General features: G+C 28.3%; 2 protein-coding genes across 2 annotated transcripts in view; one reads left to right on the top strand and one right to left on the bottom strand.

Moving 5' to 3' along the window:
- Positions 1 to 22,378, top strand: part of LOC148232458 (uncharacterized) — a 238,451-nt gene that overhangs the window by 27,226 nt on the left and 188,847 nt on the right. The gene's annotated exons all lie outside the window — the stretch shown is intronic.
- The window catches only part of vex (somatomedin B and thrombospondin type 1 domain containing protein vexed), a 138,779-nt gene continuing 135,023 nt past the window's right edge, over positions 18,623 to 22,378 (bottom strand). Inside the window, exons 5-6 of the mRNA XM_088191764.1 lie at positions 20,897 to 20,973; positions 18,623 to 19,433 (exon numbers count right to left, since the gene is read on the bottom strand). Coding sequence (XP_088047890.1) covers positions 19,195 to 19,433; positions 20,897 to 20,973 — 316 coding nt within the window. The 3' untranslated portion in view covers positions 18,623 to 19,194. The remainder of the gene's footprint in view (positions 19,434 to 20,896; positions 20,974 to 22,378) is intronic.

Raw genomic sequence — 22,378 nt, 5'->3', positions numbered from 1 at the left:
TTAAAGTTTAGAACTCATATGGTTATTAAAGCTGTGAAAAATAGTGTGGGAAAATTTTAAAACAAACCAAAGTATCTTTAGATATTAATAGGATTTACTTATACAATAAGAAAAATTGCTTTCGAAAAAACTTTTTCCATAAAAAAAGTTGTTCATATACTTAAAAATAACAGTAAAAAATACAAAAAGGTTAATGAACGTTAAATAAATTGCAAAAAAAAAGTTTCAATTTAAAAACTTTAAAGACCTTAAAAGCAAATATTTCATGGCTAACTAAATATGGTAAAAAGACAATAGAAAATATTATTGGCAATAAAAGTTTAAGTTGGGCAAAAAAAAGCACGAAGGTAAGACTTTAAAGTCTACGATTTTTTGCTTATAAATGCTGTTAAATAATAATTGAAAAATAAACTTAAAAAACGTTTCAATACTAAATATATAAACAAGAAAAATATTTGGTTTCGCATAAAATTTTGCACATTAAAAAAATCATTTATGATCTCTTTTAAAAAAACGTAGAAAAATAAATAGCAAAAATAACATTTAAGAAATTGCCAAGAATTTTTTTGAATTTTGCACAAAAACACGATTTTAAAGGATTAAAAAGCAAACTTAAAAACCTCTGAAAATATTAGGCATATAAACAAGAATATATATATGGTTTTGCATAAAATTTTGCACATAAAAAAATCGTAGATGAACTCTGTTAAAAGGAACAGAGAAAAATGTTTAAATTTTGCACAAAAACACGATTTTGTAGAATTAAAAAACAAACTTAAAAAACGTCTGAAAACACTAAATATATTAACATGAAAAATATTTGGTTTCACAAACAATTTTGCACAAAAAAAATCGTTTATAATAACAAAAACGTTTAAGAGAACACTAAAGAAATTGCCAAGAAATTGTTTGAACTTTGCACAAAAACGCGATTTTAAAGGATAATTCAATGGCTTATAAAATATGGTAAAACGACCGTAGGAAATTACTCAATAAATTGGCCATAAAAATTCTATGACTCTTATGCTTATTAAAAATATAAGAAAAAATTTAAAGAAAACTTTCGATTGTCTCGCTCACAAAAATGGTAATAGGTCAAATGTGATTCTCTCATTTTATGGAAAATTCCAGCAAAAACTATTATCCCTGAGCAAGTATCGAAACCTACAAAATTCAGCCTTTAAATGTTTTTGTACTCTTGCTAGAGATAGAACTATCTTATGATGAATTGTTGATGATCTACCCTTTATTCGATAATATATAACTCAAATAACTGTCGCAGAGAAATCACATAACGCTTATCTTAGAAATAAAACTTACAGCTTACTACTATTAAAGTTCACGCCAAATTGACAAATTGCATAGACTATCAAAGTATGAGGAAAGACAGTTTAGACCCTGAGCTTCTCACCAGTGAAGCTTGCGTTAAATTGATACAGATGAACCAGTTTAAACCCGAACCTTAAAAAAGTTATTACCACAAAAATATAATTAATATTGATGATTCTGCAAAGCGTTATGGAATATTGTAAAGGCTTAGCTGACGTGTATCTTTTATTTTACTTTTGATTCTCTTTTAGATATATAAAGTATTTGATAAAAAATTGTTGTAATTCGCCAATTTGATGTTGTATTACAATATGCATTAAAGTAAGGAACATCTTTAATGAATATATTTTAATTTGATTTAAGCTTTTGCTAAAACGTTTGAAGTTCTGTATTCAGAATTAAAACGGTTCCCTAAAATTACGAGTTTAATTCATTTACTTAATTACAAAACAAAGCAAATATTTCATAGCTAATGCCTTAAGAAAGATCTATTTTTCGCGTTTAAAGAAAAGGCGATATTTATTACAATTATTTTTAAGCCCTTTTCACGAGAAATCCATTATACTTCAGTATGATACACTTGAGATATAAACACTTAACCCATCCTTAATGAATCAAACTAATTTTCATAATATTTTGCGATACTATTGATTAATCCTATGAATAAATATATATATATAAATCGATTTCTCACTTACGCTTCGCTTCAAAATCGAATTCTTAGTACACTCGACAGTCTTCCATTTCATGTACTGCTTTTTACTTCTCCTACTCATTTCCTTTCGATCTTACAGTTTAATTTTTAGCACGCTTTCCGTTTAATCTCACATTTTCGAATCCGCATGTACATATTCAAATCCCTAGACAGTTTCTGGTGAAAACGGTATTTTATCCTGCGGCATTATGGATGCTGCTCTCCCTTTTCCGGCATAAAAAACGACATTTTCCTCGGCTCTTTTATGTACATATAATACCACCGGGTTTCCCAATGGATGGTTTCCATATTGTTGTTTTATTGATTTATCGCCAAAAAACGGACAATTTTGATTGATTTACACGGTGCTCTCGAATATTTTCGTGAATAAATCAACGTCCGATTTTTATATTTTTCACATGCTTTGAAAACGCTTAATCGGTTATATTAACCCCTATCTCTATGTTCTCATATTATCTTACATTATATTTTGTATATTAAACTTTTAATACCAACATTTAAACAGTTATACATAAATATATCTTATGTTAAATATTTTATATAAAATTCTCTAATAAAATAAAAAAATATTTTTGCTGAAATATTTATATATTATTTTCAATTAATTACATGTCTATTAGCAAAATAATGCTTACTTGATGCGAGGCAGTTAGAATTTTTTTTCAAAGCTTATAAAGAAGACGGTTTAAAGAGATTTTGTAGTAATTGATTGCTCCTAAAAGTTTGCGTGGCTTTTGTGCAATTTTGAGTGTAATACAATGTCGATTTCACTGATGTTTTTTTTAGGGGAAAGCTTTTAAAATGAAGTTGCTTAAATTTGAAGTCCTACACTTGCAACAAGATAGCTTCGGATATATTTAATGGATAATTAAATACTACATTTTTACTGCAAATAGTGGCGTATAAATTTGGTAGACTTTTAAAAGTTCAGATATACATTTAGAATCAACATTTTTTTTAATAGTATTAAGAGAAAAAATACCATCTTTCTTCTAGATGCTATTTTTCTCAAAATTTCTTGATAAGATTGACGAATTCATGATTAAGATGATGGTGTATAGTGTATTTTAGCGTTTAGGTTACTAAAATTATTAATTTATTGCAGTAAAATGATAATTTTGTAAATACTCACTTTTCTAACATTCAGTCGACATATAAAAATATACGCAGAATTAACTTATTATTATTAAAAAAAATCCTATAGTAAAACGTAAAGCATGGCTTATTATTATTAAGGATATCTAGGATTAAAATAAAAAAAATGTTTAACAATAAGCATACTTCGGTAAAACGTTTTCAAACCAGATTTCAAACCATTTTTTGTAATAATCGACTTTTCGATGATTTTTTGGATTAACCCTTTGAGTAGTGAGTAATTTTATTTTTATTTTTCCATAATTATTATTGTTTTTATATATTTACTATTATTTTATATTGCATTTATATTAAATTATAGAAAAATCAGTAATTCTCAACGTTGTATTGCTATTCTTTATTTCACTACTTTTTTGTATATGTATATTTTAGTAATTTATTTAAACACTTTTCTATTATTCAATGTCGTTAATTTATTTAACATATATTATATATTATTAAATTTTTGTGGATGTGGATCAATTCAAAGGCTATCAATACTCTTTTATAAAATAAATATCAAATATTTTTTGTAATGTTTATTTATCTCGTACTCTTTAGCTTATTGCTACTATTTTCTGTATACTCTATTTGCGTTAACACAGTCAGCTCAAGAGCTATACATTTCGTCATTATTCATAATTAAGAAAGAAATTTTGTTTCTAATTTAATTAAGCGTTATTTTTAAATCCTTATTTTTTTTATTAAGGATACATTTGTGTTAAAACGACTTTATGGCTTTCTATCGTTCATTTAGTTCCAATTATTAACCATGCTATCCTACTTTAAAACTATGCTAGATATATAAATTGGTAATTCATTCTCCGTTTAATTTTATAAATACTATTTCGTACAACAGTATATAAAAAGTTATTGCTTTAAAACAGCAATAGTATTTTTTTGCTATTTTTAATTAAATTTTAGTCAGCGCTTCAGCAATTGGGACATATATCGTGTAATAAATGCTATAATAAATCTTTTTTACCGTTAAAAAAAATAGTATTTTTTAAACACAATTGTAGTAAAAAACGTATTTCTCAATTATAAATTAAATAGTTTAACTTTAATAGCGAGAATTTGGAACTAAAATTATTTTGCCCATATTATTATAGTAACCACTACATTTTTAGAGTAAATTCAATTCATGGTTATTAACTTTCGAAATGCTTTGAACATAAAACGAAATATTTGATGAGATTCTAATAATTGTTATGGCGTAACTGTAAATTTTTATTAAAAAATAGGTAAATATTTTTTTATTAAAACGAAAATCATAATGCTTTTGTAAATTTGTCTTCATGAATTCGTTACTTATAAAGTTGATATTAATTCATATTTTTATTTATAATCTATAAAACTTCAAAAGAAAGGTTTTCATTTAAGTTGTATAAATTTCGAATACTAGGAATTGATTATTTATTTTATAATGAATTTATAAGCTATAAGACATTGACAATATAAATTCTATATAATGTAATAATTTAATCTGTTTGTAAAAATACAAAATTCTAATTTGTATTTCAGATCGAAAATCAAATTGATCGATTAATACTCAATTTATCGACTGACTTAATACATACAATATTCAGTCAGCTCATTATTTCGAGCATTATATGTGAGTAATAAAGAAGTGCTATAAAATATTATACAAACAAGACACTGCAAAGTTAGCAGAGAATGATTCACCGAAAATATTTCTCGAGTATCCTCAACTGGAGACTCGAAATAAATTTTCTCAAACAGAAGTTCAACATATATATATAAATTATCTGTTGTAATTTATCCATAGAATCGAGGTCGTCGATATAACGACGTTACAATAATAACATACACGTTTATCTATCATATGTATCACCGATCGCAATCTTTTTCGATAGGGGATGGGGAAAATATGCGATAATCCCATGGGGGTTGGAAAAGACAAGGTCGCACTCTGATTTTACCGATTTTCCATATCTATTGGCTCTGAATGTAGTGAGTTTACATAATATAGTGGGCATATATTATGCTTACATTTAATATTTAAATAAAGATTATGTTGTGATTTATTATATAAAAAAATATTATTGGACATATGTAACTACTCCATTAAATAACTTTAACTTAAATACTTTTTTGGAATTTATGAATTAGCTTTATTCATTTTAAAAATGTGTAAATGAAATATGGAAAAATACTATAAAATCAATTTATAAATACACGTACAATAAATTCATTCTTAAAATTCTATTCTACAACTTTCTAAAAATTTTACAAAAAAGTACTCAAAAACACATCACTAGTAAGGGAAAGGTTAATGATAAACTTAACATTCACTTTCTGCTGCGATTTTTTCAATTTGGGTAAATATTTTGCTACTCTGATCCGAACGCAGTTACCAAAATGTACATCTGTCTGTTTTTAACCACATTCATAGTTAAAATTAGAGACTCGCATAAAATAATGCATTTAATCGAAAAGTAGATGAAACTATTATTGGATATTTCTCTGCTGAATCACTGCCTTTTAGTGGCAAATCACATTGAAAATCTATTAAGTCCATTTTCAATATAGGAACATTTTTGTAAAAATTTTCAAAGATGCATTGTAATAAATTTGTTGATTTCTTATTTAAAAAAGCGAAATGTTTGTCTTCTCCTTGGCTCAAATTATTCTACTAAAGTTTAAGTTTATTAAAAATGATTATACGTTAAAGATCATTTATTATAAATTTTTCTGTGATGTTTACAAGAAAGGCAAAATTAGTCTCTTTAAGTTCTTGATATGTTATATTATGTTTCTTAAAAAAACATATATTGTTGGTAGTATTTCGTTAAAAGGACGTAAAACTCTACTTTTACTCAGAAATCGTACTTTTTTATGAAGAAGAAGTTCTCCACACTGGCAATTCAGTTTGTCTGAGCATGAGATTTTACTCGGTTAATTATTTCATCAAGTTTTATTTTAATGTTGAATTTTAGATATTTTTCCAACGGTGATTTCTGATGAATAATGAAGTGCTAGGAATTTTAATCTTTACGGCATAAAGAAATTAAACTGCCCGTTCCCCTGTTACTAACCTTCTTCGTTTACCAAAACGGTAACAACTTCTCTCGGTGCGGGAATTCAAGTAGACGTCGTGTATACAGATTTTGAGAAAGCCTTTGAAAAAGTTGGTCATGAGTTATTATTAAAAACGTTGTCGAACCCCGGTTGCTCGGATAATTTAGCTCGGTTATTCTCAAGTTATTTAAGCAATCGTAGACACTTTGTAACCTATGGTGGCCGATTGTCGAAAGAATATTTTACCCCTTCGGGGGTTCCTCAAGGATCCAATCTGGGCCCTCTGCTTTTTGTGTTATTTATTAATGACATAAATACAGCAATTACAAATTCAAGTTTTTTTCTGTACGCAGATGATTTAAAATGATATAAATGTGGACTCCTTCTCTCTACAAAGTGATTTAGACTCTATGGAGATGGGCTTCCGTTAATCGTCTGCCCTTTAGTGTCGGAAAGTGCCATACTGTGTCATTTTCTCGATCCCAATTGCAATCAGCTTATTTCTTCATCTTGGTGGTAACATTTTGACTAGAGAAACTTCCACTAAAGATCTCGGAATCACTTTCGAGAACAAATGGAAGTTCTCTCTACACATACACGACGTCTGTGATAAATCTTCCAAGATGCTCGGCTTTGTTATGAGGAATGCCTTTCACTTTGACGATCCGTCAGTTATTCGCATCCTCTATGACACCTTAGTTCGTAGCATTCTTGAATCGGAATCTATAATTTGGAGTCCCCGAATAGCCAAATATTCCCTTTTAGTGGAAAAAATTAAAAAAAGGTATTAAAGATACCTTTACAAAAGGACATTTGGTTATTATCCGTACATATATCCCAGCGCCTTTCTTTTAGGAGCGTTGGGATATGATTCGCTGAGTTTTTGCAGAAAGTTGTATGTCGCTAAGCATTTTTTTAAATTACTAAAAGGTGCTGTTGACAATCCAGCTATTCTCGAGGAATTCCAGTTTTGGGTTCCGGAACATTTTCGAGAATCACGATCGCGTCCTCTTTTGATGGCTGTTAGGGCTAGGACATCCGCACTTGCCGACTCGGCTATGCTGTGGTTATCCGGCTCCTTAATACGCTGGGATTACATATTGACTTATTTAATGTTAGCTACGAGGATCTGATCCAGTTTGTATCATTTAATTTTGATATTTTATAATTTTTTGTTATGATTAAGTATTGTTATATTTATGTATATATACGTTTTTTTATGTTTTATAAATTTAAAATTTGTTTTCGACCATCGTGGCGCATTGGGGTAACCTGTTAGGCCACGATGGTCTTAATTTAATCTAAAAAAATAAAAATAAAAAATAAAATTAGCACCAGTAAAAACTGGAGCACCATCAGTAGTATATTTTTAGATATAATTAGTTTTTACTTCTAAATAAATTTCTTCACCTTCAGCAATAATCTGGATAGAACATAGCTTAGTTTTAATCAGTCCTTTTTAAAAAGAAATCGACTGTTGGCAAATATTTTGTTTATTATTGTTTAAGCTTCTCTTTTCTTTTTATCGTATTTGAAGGAAAATATTTTTCAGTTAATTTTTACTCTCAACAATAAAAAGTTGGGCAACTCTGTTATATATATATCAATGAAGTTCACTTTGATATAGAAGTTGAAAAATTGTCTACCACCTAGTGGTGGTAATCTATAAAAAAGTTATATAATAAAAGGAAATATTGAGTCGCTTTTATTAAGAAACCAATTCAACCTTCCACAATCGCGATATGACTGCCGACTTTCTCAATAGCAATCCAAAGTCAAAGTCGGACACTGTTCAATGCAAAATTATGCCGAATAAACACAAAGTGAAGCTGGGGGCGAAGTCTCCTAGCTCGAAAATGAGTTTCGCCACAGTCACAGATACGATCCTTTCACCAATACGCTCTCAATAATTATACTGTACAATATTATTCTTTCACTTTAACTGGCGTTTAAATTTGATGTTTACTATTCTATATGTCGTATCGTATATAGACGAACGAGATTTTCGTCGAAGAGTGCAAACGTTTGTACACGGCCCGCCATCTGTAAACAATATGTTCCAATTAAGGAGATTGCTTGTTTTGTACGAACAATTAAATAGAGAAAACACATACGCGCGAGGCACCAAACAAACCGCGTCTGATGAATCTAAACACATGGGAGTTACGTGACTATAGAAAAGGGAAATATTTTGTTGCCAATTTAAATAGGACAAGCATAGACACAATCTTGTTATAGCCCGATCGTTTGCTGTATAGCCTTTTTGTTTGTTCCGATACTGAAGACGATCGTAAGACATCCTACTGATGCTGGAACGGTGCTATATATTTTATGGGATAGATATATTGTGAGTTTGCGAATTTTACTCTTTGAACACATACATAACATATATATAAAATAAATACAAACATTAATGCAGAAAATAATATTTTAAAAACTAATTGTAGATCTCTTTGAATTAAAAAAAGTAGTTAGATAAAAAAATGGTAATGTGTGACTTTTAACAATGCCATTTCAAAATCTGGAAACGACAAAAGTTTGGCTTAAAAATATTAGTGAAATAAGCATTTTAAAATATATAATTAAACAATTTACACGCAGCTTTCTGAAAGCTCTAAGCTACCACAATTTTTTTTAAGAAATTTCGTGCTATATTTTTTTATTTTGCATGTAAAGGTTATTGTCTTATATTATTATATGTTTTAATTTGGTTTCTTTATATCTACTAACATTTACTTTATGTTCTTTACGTCTCCTTAAACTCGCTTTATGTTCTTTACATTTCCCGAGACACTTTATATAAAATTTAGTACTGATTATGATTTTAAAGTTTATTTAGCTTTATAAGTTTTCGAATTTTGTTTCACAAAAAAATGTAACAGTATTCTTACAATATATTAAAATAGTTTGCTTACCAAATATATCATTTTTTATAATATTTTATGTTTCAATTTGAGTTATTCAACTACTAAAATCTCCTTAGATTCGCTATCCATGTAACTTATAATGGCCAGATGTCCCATTTTTTCATATACGCAATTCGAATTTTCTATACAGAAAGTGGGACATCGGTTTTACGTCAAGTTTATCAATGATTGTTATTTTTTCCAAGAGATATTTAACCTTATAATATTTCCAAATGCGTAACAATAAATATTTTATTATATTCTTTTTTTTACATGAGTACCTGAAAGGTATGTTTATGTTTTTCATTTACAAGTAAGAATTAAATTAAAATAATATTCATATAAAAAAATATTATTCTAAATCGATTGATTATTGATTGATTAAAAATCAAATAAAATAATTTTATCAAATCAAATAAAATAATTAAAAAATAAAATATTCTGTATGATTGATTAATCAAAAATATAAATTACTGGTAAACCGATTATGTTAAAAAATGTAAATGTTACATTTGCGGGTAAATTGCAAGCTCCTAGACATTACTTAAAAGTACTGTTGAAAAAACTAGCCTTTGTATGGAAAGGATGCGCGAATATATTCTACTTCTTGGATCGCTGGAGTAGCCATCTGAACCGTTTCTGTTTGCATGTAAAAATTGCTGACAAATCAAAGCGATCTTTTGTAGTCACGGTAGTGGTGCTTAACATCTTAAAATAAAGTAATTTTAAAATAATATTCTTCATTGCTAAATCTTTCGTTCTTGTTTTGATAAGAATATTTAAAAATATATTGATTAAAAAATGGGCGCCCTATGACGCGCATTTTATCATTGTGTCCTAAAACGAGGCATATTTGACTCCAAGCTAGAGCCGACCCTGGTGGTAATTTATGTTTTCAAAATAAACAATTCATAGCTTTTTCGAAGCATATTTGGTTGCAAAGTTACACCCTTTCAGTCTTAAACTCGAAAGTGGTGACCCCTACGTGATTTAAAAGCTCAAACTGGTGGACTCCGACGTGATTGAAACACCGAAATTTTGTGCAATCAATTATTATCAAGCAGCTTTCGGCTTCTAAATAACTGCAAAAGTCGCAATAAAGTAATATTACTTTTATCTGGAATGCCATGCGAAAATGTGCTGCAAAAATTAGTAACGCGCTCATATAAAAGTGTTTCTTTTATTGTCTCTTGAGTCAATGCGATGATTTGGGACAGAATCAGACTATGTTAATGCTTGTTACTTTTTTTTATAAAAAAATATGGTTGTACAGCTGGATTTGATAATGCTGTCATTGAGCATTTTCTACTATTATTTTTAGCATTTTTACTGAATAGATATATAAACAAAGGTGTTAAGAAGTTTCGTAGAAATTTGCAGGAGGATGTTATCAAAAAAATCTTATCGTTAGAATGTTTTATTAATGATTTTTAGTGAGGCATACAAACATAAGAAGAGACTTTCAAGAGTCATAAGATAGATTAATAAAATAGAATTGTGTACATTCACATATGGATGTATCGTTCGTCCCTGCGCGCGTGTTAATGAAAGTTTTGTCTCGTGCAGTCCATTAACAGCCTGGGGCCTGTGGTGCACATTTAAACTTTTTTTCCTGTGGGAAATCCGCTGATTGCTTCTCGTGTTTTAGAGGCAAAGGTATAGCTCCACCAATTTACGGTCCATTGTGGACGCTGCCGACTTTTGCCGACTCCAAAAACAATAAGACGGCACTGTAAATGAATTCATAAAATTCAATCTATCCCTTTGTTTCTCCGACAACTGAGAGACGTGTTCAATTTGCACCCACAGCAATTGATAATTTTTAAAATTGACAAATAATTATAATAATTGATGAGAGACAAATCCGTTTATGAATTTACGACGTGTTTACAATTTGTGTTATTCTAAATCAGTGTTTTTGAAATTGGGGCGCACACAAAACTAAGCTAGTTATGAAATTTCTCTGCTCGTAGCTTAATCTGGGAAAAATATATTATAGTGAAGAAATTAATAAAGCCAGTTCATCAGGTTTTCTCAAATGCCACAAAGTAATAGCACTGTTAGTAATAAGAGAATAGATGAGATGGCCAAGGATATAAAAACAACTTTTGTATTGATGGCTTATGTAAGATATATTGACAGTGGCGAATTTATTAAAGATGTTATTAAGAGAAATATTGAAAACCACAATTACTGCTAAATTTAGATAAAACTCTTATGAGAAAGAAACGCGGTTGTTAAAAATTAATGAAAAATAGCAACTCAGACATGTTGCTTATATATTGTGTTATTCACAAAGAAAATTTAGTTTCAAGAATGCTTTTATCTGACCTAAATGAGTTAATATATTTAATTAAAAAATGTATTAACTTTATCAAAGTAAATGCCAAGTGTAAACGTCTCTTCAAACAATTTTTAAGGATAAAAATGTTGAATATAACAAACTATTGTTTCATTCCAAATTTCACGATTCACGATTCTCTTATGGTTTACTCAAGGCTATATGTACTAGCATAAGAAATAATTGAAATATGCAGAATAACTAAAAACCAAAGACGAGTACGAGAGATAATCATTTATGAGTATAATATATTATATGTATATATAAATATAGCTTACTCTAGAACTCAATAGAGACTTGACTTGTTATATAATAGTACGTATTGCTATATAATAGTTTAGCAAATGTTTGCTGTCTATTGGCAATCCGACTCGGCGAGGTCACAACATGTTTAATCAATATTGTTGACATAAATATCATAGAAGTTTTGAATATAAAATCATTATAATACGCGGAGCATCTAAATTAAATATATTATAAACAATGTGAGGTCTCAAAATTAGTTTGATACAAGTTTTTGGTAGCAAAATATTATATTACGTTTTAACGTTCATTAAATAATAATGACTTTAGTTTTATTAAATATGATTTTATATACTTAATGAAATTGTATATTTAATATATACCATTTTATATAATATATAATATATATTATATCTCTGTACTGTAATTACAGAAATAGATAAACAGACCGGAACTCGCCGATGGCACTTTAAACCTTTTGAGAATTGGGAATATTCTGACCATTTACCTCGATGTAATTATATACATTATTTCGTTTTGATTATTAAGTACTTAACTCATATTACGTATGAGCGTTAAAATATACATATAAAATCGGTTTAATTAACAACAATAATATACTACTATAAAGACGATCGTTTCAGATTGAAAAGTTATCTCTCAATATATTAACGTTCAAACATCTACATATCATATTCTTGTGTAGCTTGTGTAAAGTTCAAACATAAACATCCGCAGCTTGTAATATGAATATCTTTTTAATATTAGTTTGCTTATAAGAAGCGAGTAATATCGGGCTATTAAATTTAAGTCTTTTAATTATACATTCTAGGAGTATAAAATGTAAAATTATGTAAATTATTCTAAAAAGATTAAGTTTTGTTTGATTGTCTCAAAATGTTCACGTTATACCGCTAACGTTTTGTCGGGTAGTTTATATTTTTCATTTTAATAATTCTCAAACGTTCGAGCGACCCGTTTGTTAATATTTTCGCCTTGGGAAAAAATAGGGTGCAATCCACCCCATTGTGTATTTTATGACTACAACAGGTCTGCTAAAGCGAAGCGTGGGGAAAATCGCGCGTTTTACCAGCGGTAAAATATATTGTACATATTGAGCCTTAAGGGACAAAACGCTTTTTATTTTGCAATAAAGCTTTTTATAAACTATGCATGTAAATTTATAAAAAAAAGTTGCTTTAACTCAAATACTTACATAGTAAATTTTATTTACAGTAAATCGCATTTAAATTATATTAAAAAAACAGATTTCCGTATTTATTTTATCTATTTTATTTTCTGTTATTGTATGAAATTTAAGATAACAATATTTTGAATGAAGGGTTTATCTAAATGTATTTTAAGATTTTTATTTTAATTATTTGCTAAAGCTTATATTACAAAACTTGACTGATACCAAAATTTGTATAAGTATCGTTTTATTTATTAATAAGTTACAAGATATGAAAATACATTATAAATGATATACCTTGAATTATACGAAAAAACGTGAACTATTTACTAAATAATGGAATTTTACAATTCATTATTATTATTATTTATTTTTAATAAAGCAAAGAGATACACGTTTATTTCTTTTGTAAAAAAAAATATTTTGGAGACGTTGATTTAATGTTAATAATACATATATAAATTTGTATTTAAAAATGTATTATTATTATTAAATTTGTCTACTGAATCAAGCACTTTTTAAATTTGCTATTTATTTGAGTGCCCTAAAGAGTCGCTATCGCGTCCCGTATACTTCCCCGTTGTGGCAAAGACGTCAGCGCTTGAAAGCTCTCTTTTTGCACGAGGATGGTTTCGGGGATAGCTATTTAGAGCTGGGAAATATATTTTAGGTGTGCAGCAAACCTTTTTTTTTTTTGAAATGTTTAATTGTATATTTTTTGTGTGTATTACATTAATATTAACGCATTGGGAAAACCTGTCAAGCCATGTTTGTCAGATTTGTTATATTAAAAAAATCAAAGTTTTAGTTTATATTTAATATTCACGCGCTAACAGTTTTGGTAATTAAATTCTATTTTATTGAAAGATTGTTATAATATGTTGAATATTTTGTATTGCTATTATTTTTTACGCAGATAAGAATGAAAAAAATAGTGTGTAAATGTGTAAATGTCATTTTCTTCTTGTTTTTTTAATATCACGCTGTTTCGCTAAAAATGTCTTTAAGCATTATTTGGAGAAATGAAATCAGTTTTTTGTTGTCTAACAAGTTTTTTTTAAAACAACAAGGTGCCGAAATTCAATTCTTGTTAAACGTTTTACTAAAAAAAATTATATTCAAATAGAATTTATATTAATTTTAAAGCAACTTTTACTGTGCCACGAAAAAATTTAACAAAATATATATAAGAGATTTATTTATTTCAAAATTTATTGACATTAGAGTGTTCATCAAAGTGTATTCAAACCAAATTTTGGTCAATAGAAAGTCACAAAAATAATTATCACTTCTCAGAAGTCAAAAATTCACGTCAAAAGCAATAAAATCGTGTCGGCGCCGTCGCTGCGCTTCCACTGCGACGGCGACGGCATGATTTTATTGCTTTTGACGTGAATTTTGGACTTCTGAAAAGGAATATTTATTTTTTTCGCTCTCCTATTGGTCAAAAATCGGTTTAGATGTTCTTGATTTGATTTTTACTGATTTAAAATCGTAATATTGTTAAAAAGTCGTAAATTAAATTGTAGTTGTTTCTTATCTTTCCATATTTTGTATCCATACGTTACATAGCTTCTTATCATAGCAATATTTTCATATTTTCTGTTGTCGTTTCTGTCTTATGGTCCTTTTTATTAGGACCGGCGATTGAGAAGTAACCGAAATTTTCTTTCATTTTTAATTTCGGGATTAAACTTTAACACTTTTGACGTCATATTAATGTAAAAATAAAAAAAAAATATTACGCAGATTGTCAGTGTTTTTAAACATTAAAAATACTCTAAAAAAAGGTGCCGGAACGTCGTTCCACTGCGTTACGTGACAAAAAGCCCTATTCATTACTATACAAAAATATTCGATTAGCATTTTCTTGAATTTCTTACTAAGCATATTGGTATTAGGAGTTTTTAGATAGATACAAGTTATTAACTTTAATATAATTTACTAAGCCAAAAATCAATTTAATTTATGAAAAAGTATTATTTTTTAATGACACTATTAATTAATAAAACATACTTTAAGTAAATGGTTTTTAAAAAAATCTTATTAAGTATAATATTCAATTACACCCAATTTTTTATTATTAATTACAACCATATGATATTTTTAGATTACATTATGAAGTAAAAAAATATGTAATAACCTTTGTTATTTTAAAGGTTAAAGTACATTTTATATTACGAAAAAATATGGTCCTCTAAATAATACATATATGTTCATATATAAAATATGTAGGTTTTTTATATCTATTATTATTTCCTATATATATTATTTATACAATTGAAATAGCACTTTGCAATAGCGTAAATATTTTATGCTTTATTTATTTAAATTTAAAGCTATTAAATTACAATATAAAGTCTCTACGTAAGTATAATTCTACGTGAGAAAATTCCCTAAAATTAACACAATATAATTCAACTAAAAAGCGAAGGAAGTAATATTTCATTATTTTTATTCACATTTCGCCTAATTTACATTTCACTTTGCCATTTGGGACTAATGAAAAATTCACGACTCATATGAATAACTCGCGGTTCTTCGCAGTTTTTGAGGATATCCGACCGAAGAGAAAAAAAATGCATTAGGAATAAAATCGAGAAGATATCTCGAGTGTTTCGTTCGGGTGTGTGTATATATGGATATCATAATTTATGGAAATCGAAAGTCACATCCGGTGAAATTGTGAGACCGAAGCGATGATTTATACGAGGTCGCAGGTACCGGGAATTTCCCGGAATTCCTGGAAAACGCGAACGTGTGTACGCTAAGTTTATTTGAGTGCAAAAGTGGGCTTTTATGACCGGAATTATTAACCGGCTTCTCGGAAGGTTATTTTTTTCCGCATTGTATTATATTAAATACGCACGAAATCGAATACGTCTTTGATAAATATGTAAATTACAATGTAGAGTAAACTTATTATACGGGAGACATGCTTAAACGGTTTGTGTATTTTTTATTTTCTAAAATTAGAATATATTATTTTTATGAATAAACGTTTTGAATTTATTTTCAATCCAGCAAAATTAAGCTAAAAGTAAATGATCTTATTATTTAAGTTCGCATGAGTTTATAAAAAAATATTGGGACGACGAGATATGGGATGACTAATCGATATAAATTTCAAAAAACGCAATACATTTCTGGTGTATGTATAATTGAGTCGTGTAAAACATAAAAAGAGTACCTGAAAAAATTTGGATTAGTCACACGTGATTTTAAAAAATCGTTTACTATAGACAGTTGCTCTTGTGTTGTTAACCAGAGCAGAGAGAAAAGTGTAGCACCCGTTTTCTTAGTACTTTAAGCCCTCGGCTTGTCGGAGCTGTAATCACCAAACTTTTATATCTATCAGCAACCCAACGTCCTCAAATATTTTTAAAATTTTATTTTTAATGGTTTTATTTTCAATCATGGCCTTTACTATTATTTTATATATTAGAAAATAAACTAATTTAAATAATCGTAGCACATACAAACTATTTGGCAATTAACAATAATATTTCACTAATGATATGCTATAGTTATAAGTAAATTAATGTATACAGGGCCACTGAGAGTGATCCAGGGTCCTGTAAAATCAATGATTCCAGGCCTCATGGCAAAAATGGCATTTAATATATTTTTTAACATCGTAATATAATTTATTGAATAAAAAATAATAGATGCGATTTAATTCTTTCATTGCTACAAATAAATATAAAAATAAGCCACCGTTGCGACATATTTTCGCAAATCATATTTATGCAAAATATTTAATTAGGCATTAAATATATACAATATATTCATAATATTTACCTGATAATTAGTCGTCTTTTCTTTGCTGCTCAGTGTTGCCATTTAATGAGTTCCTGTCCAGGTTAAAAGCAATCGCGGTAACAACGCTCGATTATCAATCGCTTATATGAGGACTTTTTATAAAAATGTTACGAGTGAGAATCGAGTGAAACACGTCTAAACCGAATTTTGACCAATAGGAGAGCGCAAAAAACAATTATCACTTCTCAGAAGTCAAAAATTCACGTCAAAAGCAATAAAATCGTGCCGTTGCCGTCGCAGTGGGAACGCTCGTTACCGAGCGTTCCCACTGCGCCGGCGCCGACACGATTTTATTGCTTTTGACGTGAATTTTTGCCTTCTGAGAAGCGATAATTGTTTTTTGCGCTCTCCTATTGACCAAAATTCGGTTTGAAAATACTTTGATCAGCTCTCTTATACCAGAAGTCCATAGTAATATTTGTAAGGATAGCTATCATATTTTTAAAACAGTGTAATATCGAAATGCAGACAAACTTTTTTTTCCAGAGAGATGTGTTGGCTTAGTTTGTATTTTCTTAAACTATAATTAGGTTAGGTTTGGGTTTGAACAGCAAATAGACGTTTCGTTTAGAGCAGCATATCAGTTTAATTATATTTTTGCTTGTAGAAATTATATATCTACTAATGAAAATGTATTTGGACTTTACTAGTGAAAATATAACTTTACCAAAAAATACACATTCACTGTATGTGAATAAAAAATGATAAATATATAAATATATAAATATATATTACTATATATAAAAGTTGAAATCATATAATTTACTGGTACCTGCCAGATAATTTATATTTTCATTGGTAAATATATATATTTACTTGTGAAAATGTATTCCGATATGATTTTACTGAAATGACATATTTAAAAAAATATTTTCGGGATAAATTCGAGACTGTTTTTTCTAGATTTTATTTTAAGAATAAACACATAAAATTGATTGTATTATTTATTCATTTTGCTGTATTAAATAATAAAAAAAATAGTAAATTTATGTATATATTAAGCTAGTGCTGAGGTTGATTTTTCGTTATTTCTTTGCTTCTTCCTTAGGTATTCGATCTGAATTTTAGATCAAATTTACTGCTACTAATTTACATTCGTTGAATATTTTTCATATAAGTCAATAATAATTTGCAAACAAATTTTAACACAAACAGAGCCGTGTCAAAAAACTACAATCTGTTCCTTGAAATAATTATGTTTATTGTGAAAGTACTACATAGAAAGTGAATGCTTTTGAAGGCAATGTTCCGCTCCTTTTATTTATTGTATAATATGTTTAAAAATAGGGTTAAATAAACTTATAGCTGAAATACATATGAAACAACTGTAGTTTCGTTCAGATTCATTTTTTGAGGTCGATTTTTATAAATACGTTTTTGCTATGATTTTTTTCCAGAGTCGGACCCCTTAAGGAGAACATGCTCCTGGAATTTGTCCTATCCCCCTTCCTTCTCGAGTGTATACTGTATATTTAAGGGTCAATTTCGTGTCTTACTTGTTAAATAAGTATTTTTGTCATTTTATTTAATATTACACTTACTCATTAATAATCTATGAATAATTGCTTACATTTGATTTATAATCCCACAGTACATTTTTTTTTTGTTGATCATTAATAATGTTCATAAAAAGTTAGTTGGTATAAACCTATGAATACGTTTAGCCTAATATTAAAATGTATTCCCAGATATTTAAATTATTTCAATTTTTACCCCTAGAATTTCTCACTGAGTAAACTGAAAAGTTAAGCAAAAGTTTCATCGAAGCCAACTTTTAATCAAAGAACGCGCGTTTTGGTTATTGACTCGAAAAATTATGCGAATTTATTATTTCGGTATTAATTTAATATTAAAAAATAGGAGGTGAGAAAGGGTGATTAAATAAATTAACACACTTGTTATACTTATTAAATGCATTTTTTATTAATCGTTATTCATGAATCACTATATATACATTTGGATTGTTCGTTTAATAAGGGTTTTAAATTCTAAAAATCGCATTTAGACAATTATTATTATCGTATCTCTATAATTAAAAAAAAATTCAATCGGATGTTAATTATTTAAACAAAAAATGCCGATATGTCACAAATTGATATACACACTTTGATATTTATTTAAATTTAATTATTAATTAAATTAACAATTAAAAATATAACATTAAGCAGTCTATATTAGTATAGTCTATCAAAATATTTTTTACTCGTTTTCGATTAAAAATTAATGATAAAATCGTTCACCAAATGCCATATTGTCTTATACTCATACATGTAATTTATTTATTCCTAAAAATATTTAAAACAATTAAAATCATATTGATCAAAAACTTCTACTGTGAAAAAAATGACCGGACAAATCACATCTAAGAAAAATCAAAATCTCATCTAATTTTGGTAAAAAAATCATTTTCTAAATATTTAGGTGCGGTCCTTTCATTTTTTATTTATTTATTATTAATACGTATTATAAATTAAACGAATATGAACTGGGCTCCGTTTTTGCAGGACTTTTCAGAGCAGCTGTCCAAAGATGTGCCGTTGATGTTGTTGTAGTCATCGTCGGGAGTGATCCTCAACCATTTTCCGTGGCAGTGGGGAGCAGCCAATGCTGAAAATCTTGTAGTCCTTGACATGACCCCATGTCCTTGGCATCTCCAGTCCAAACTCTTTCTGAGGGCTTCGCTTTCGCATCGGACGCAGATCCTTTCACCTATAAATTAAAAAAAAAAAATTATTATAATTTTTTGGTAAAAAACGACACCGTCATGATGCCGTAGCCACCCTATATATGTTCTTCTGTGCCTTTGTGTATTAATATAATATATAAACTAGCATAAATTGATAGTCTACTGATATATAAATACTATTTTTATTTATATATAATTTTTTTTTAAATTTAGTAAGATAGTAATGTTGACGTTTTATTTAATACACATCTTTTAACGTTTCGGCTTCTACGACTACGGTATTAATTGTAGCAAACATATTTATTTTAATTAGACCTAATTAACATCTCGTTCTGTTCTAGTTCCTCTTTCTAGCCAATTTCCGCAACGTTTCAACTTGAATATTAGAGCCATCGTCATAATATAATAAAAAAATAATAGTACATAAAATCAATGAGCAATTTAAATATCATGTTAATAACTCAAAATAAGAAACACAATAAAAAATATTTTTTGAGTTTTGATTAAGATTTATATAAAAATATAATTCATCACATTTTAAAAGTATATGAAAAGTCAGTTATTTTATGTTAAATATTGCCTGTATTTTTGGAACCATTTTAATATATGAATGTAGTATGCCATAGTGATAAATTTCATAATCATATGTATATATTAATACGATAAACTAACGTTTCGACTCTCATGTCAGATCCATTATCATGGATATATTATTATTTCATACATGTATGATATATTAATTATTCGATTGAAATAGCACTTAACAATTGCATAAAAATTAAGTATTGATTGTACATAAAATAATAAAATTCGATAAAACGAGACTTTCCCCCCCCCCACTTATTTATATCGACGTTTCGTTAACTATGTCAGAGCCATTGTTCCAGGTATATTGAATGTATAAACAAATACAAAAAAACTATTTATAAATGCATATATTGTATTTTCTGAAATCCAAATTGCTCATAATGTCTTCAATAATTTTAGAAATAAAAATATTAATTTAAATTAAAATACAAATAAAAAACATATCTATTCCATACTTATGAATATTGCCGTTTCGACGAATATAAATATATCTGTAATATAGAAATGGCAAACTAGAAGCAAAACTTTTTTTATGTAGGTTTGTCACGTTTTAAGACTTAACTATTTATTATATAAAGGACAATTTAATATGAAAATTGTACCATATCAAAATTGCCAATAGGTTTTAATGTTTTCATATAAAAATTTAATTACACTATTTTATTTCTTTGTAAGAAATACACGTTTGCTAACTTTTAGTTCTTATTATTACATGTTATAATTATATGTATATAGCAAAGTGGCAAATGAACGTTTATAAGACAGTATTTAATGGATAAAACACGTTGTTGTGTCTTAAAACGCTAATAAAATAACTAGAATACGACCCATCTTAGCGTAAAAGGTTAACGTTAAACTGCTAATCGTTAAAGTCGAAAATAAATTAATTTATGTATACCTTCTTGTAAATATTTATACGTAGACTCTTTTCTGCACGCCTTTGAAGCTTTGAGCACTTCAAATTCTACGCAATACCTGTAACAAAAAAAGCACAAATAAAATACAATTTACAAACGAGTTTTGTGGAATTAATTACTCTACTACAAATAAATAATATTATTTTTAATAAAAATATTTCCAGTTCGGAAATACATCGACCATTTTCCCTTCTGGGCGATTTTTCACTAAAAATAATTAATTTGCGAATGTCTTTTATGCCATGCCGGCCATTTTTACCGTATTTTATTTTCAAAGAAAAGCCGAAATGTTGAATACACCGACGTAATATAACGGGTATTATATTATAAACACAGGGTCTGCTCGTGAGGAGAGTGGCGTTTTAATTTAGACGGGGAATTTGCGTATCTGTATAATTTGGAGAAATGCCGCGATAACGACTACCCGAAACCTTGTAATAGAACAATATAATCAAAGATTTGTTTTCTTTTAGAATGCTTTCTATTTTTGTAAATTCATTAAAATTTAATTAGCAGACCTTTGTCTGATAATACAGGAAAAATAGCTATATAAGTGCTGGACCAAAAAGAACGATTTTTATAATCGCAAAAGTGATATTCATATCGGTCCTCAAGGCTCGAGCAGCAGTGAGTTATACATAACCACAAAGAACCAGGCACTCACTTCACTAGTTCCCGTTTAAATGAATTGTAGCAAGTTAGCGCGTCTATAATTATCAAAAGTCTAAAGGAGAAAACGGAGGTTCTTTATCAGGAGCTCATTAAGGAGCGCCGCCGCCGTATCGCTACTGTAGGCCACTTAAAAAAACGTGAATACCGCGTCGATTAAAAACTCATAAAACCATACTGTTGATTTCCGATCATTGCAATATCATCTACAAAAAATATTAAAATCTTTTTCAATATTTTTTTTCTACTTTCCATTTTATTGTAAAACCATCATCATGACCACTTTCTAGCTCTTTGTAAAATTATTATAGAGTAAATGTTCTTAGCACCTTTTCTAGAAATCTGTGCAAACTTCTCAAAAGATAATAATTTTAAATAAGCCACCTGATTTTAAAACAGCTTGCCAAACGCAAATATTATATATAAATAATGTGCTAGCATTTAGTGCAGCGTCCTGACTGCGCTAAGTTAGTCCCTATAATTTTATATGAAAGGCAATTCTCTTTTCGATCGTTTATTGTTCTCGAAGATAAGCCATTAAGAGCAGGCGCGTACGGTGAGATATGTTCCTTTTCGCTCGCTCGCGTGTTAAGTAACGAGAGTGAGTGAGAGATAAGGGCGCGCGTTACATGCGTTCCGCACGCCTAAGCAATTAAAATAGCTTAATCATCCAATTAAAGTTTGTTTTATTTAACAATCACACAGTTATCTGTTCATCAATAATATAAAGATATCTAAAATAATATACTGTAATACTATATATTTTTTTATTTATCAAAAGTTCTGGACATTTC

The sequence above is a fragment of the Plectrocnemia conspersa genome, unplaced genomic scaffold, assembly GCF_051122295.1.
Source record: "Plectrocnemia conspersa isolate PC_06_02 unplaced genomic scaffold, ASM5112229v1 ptg000009l, whole genome shotgun sequence".
NCBI classification, from domain to species: Eukaryota; Metazoa; Arthropoda; class Insecta; order Trichoptera; family Polycentropodidae; genus Plectrocnemia; species Plectrocnemia conspersa.
The sequence above is the reverse complement of the archived record's forward strand: the minus strand, read 5'-3'. Positions and strand labels throughout refer to the sequence as shown.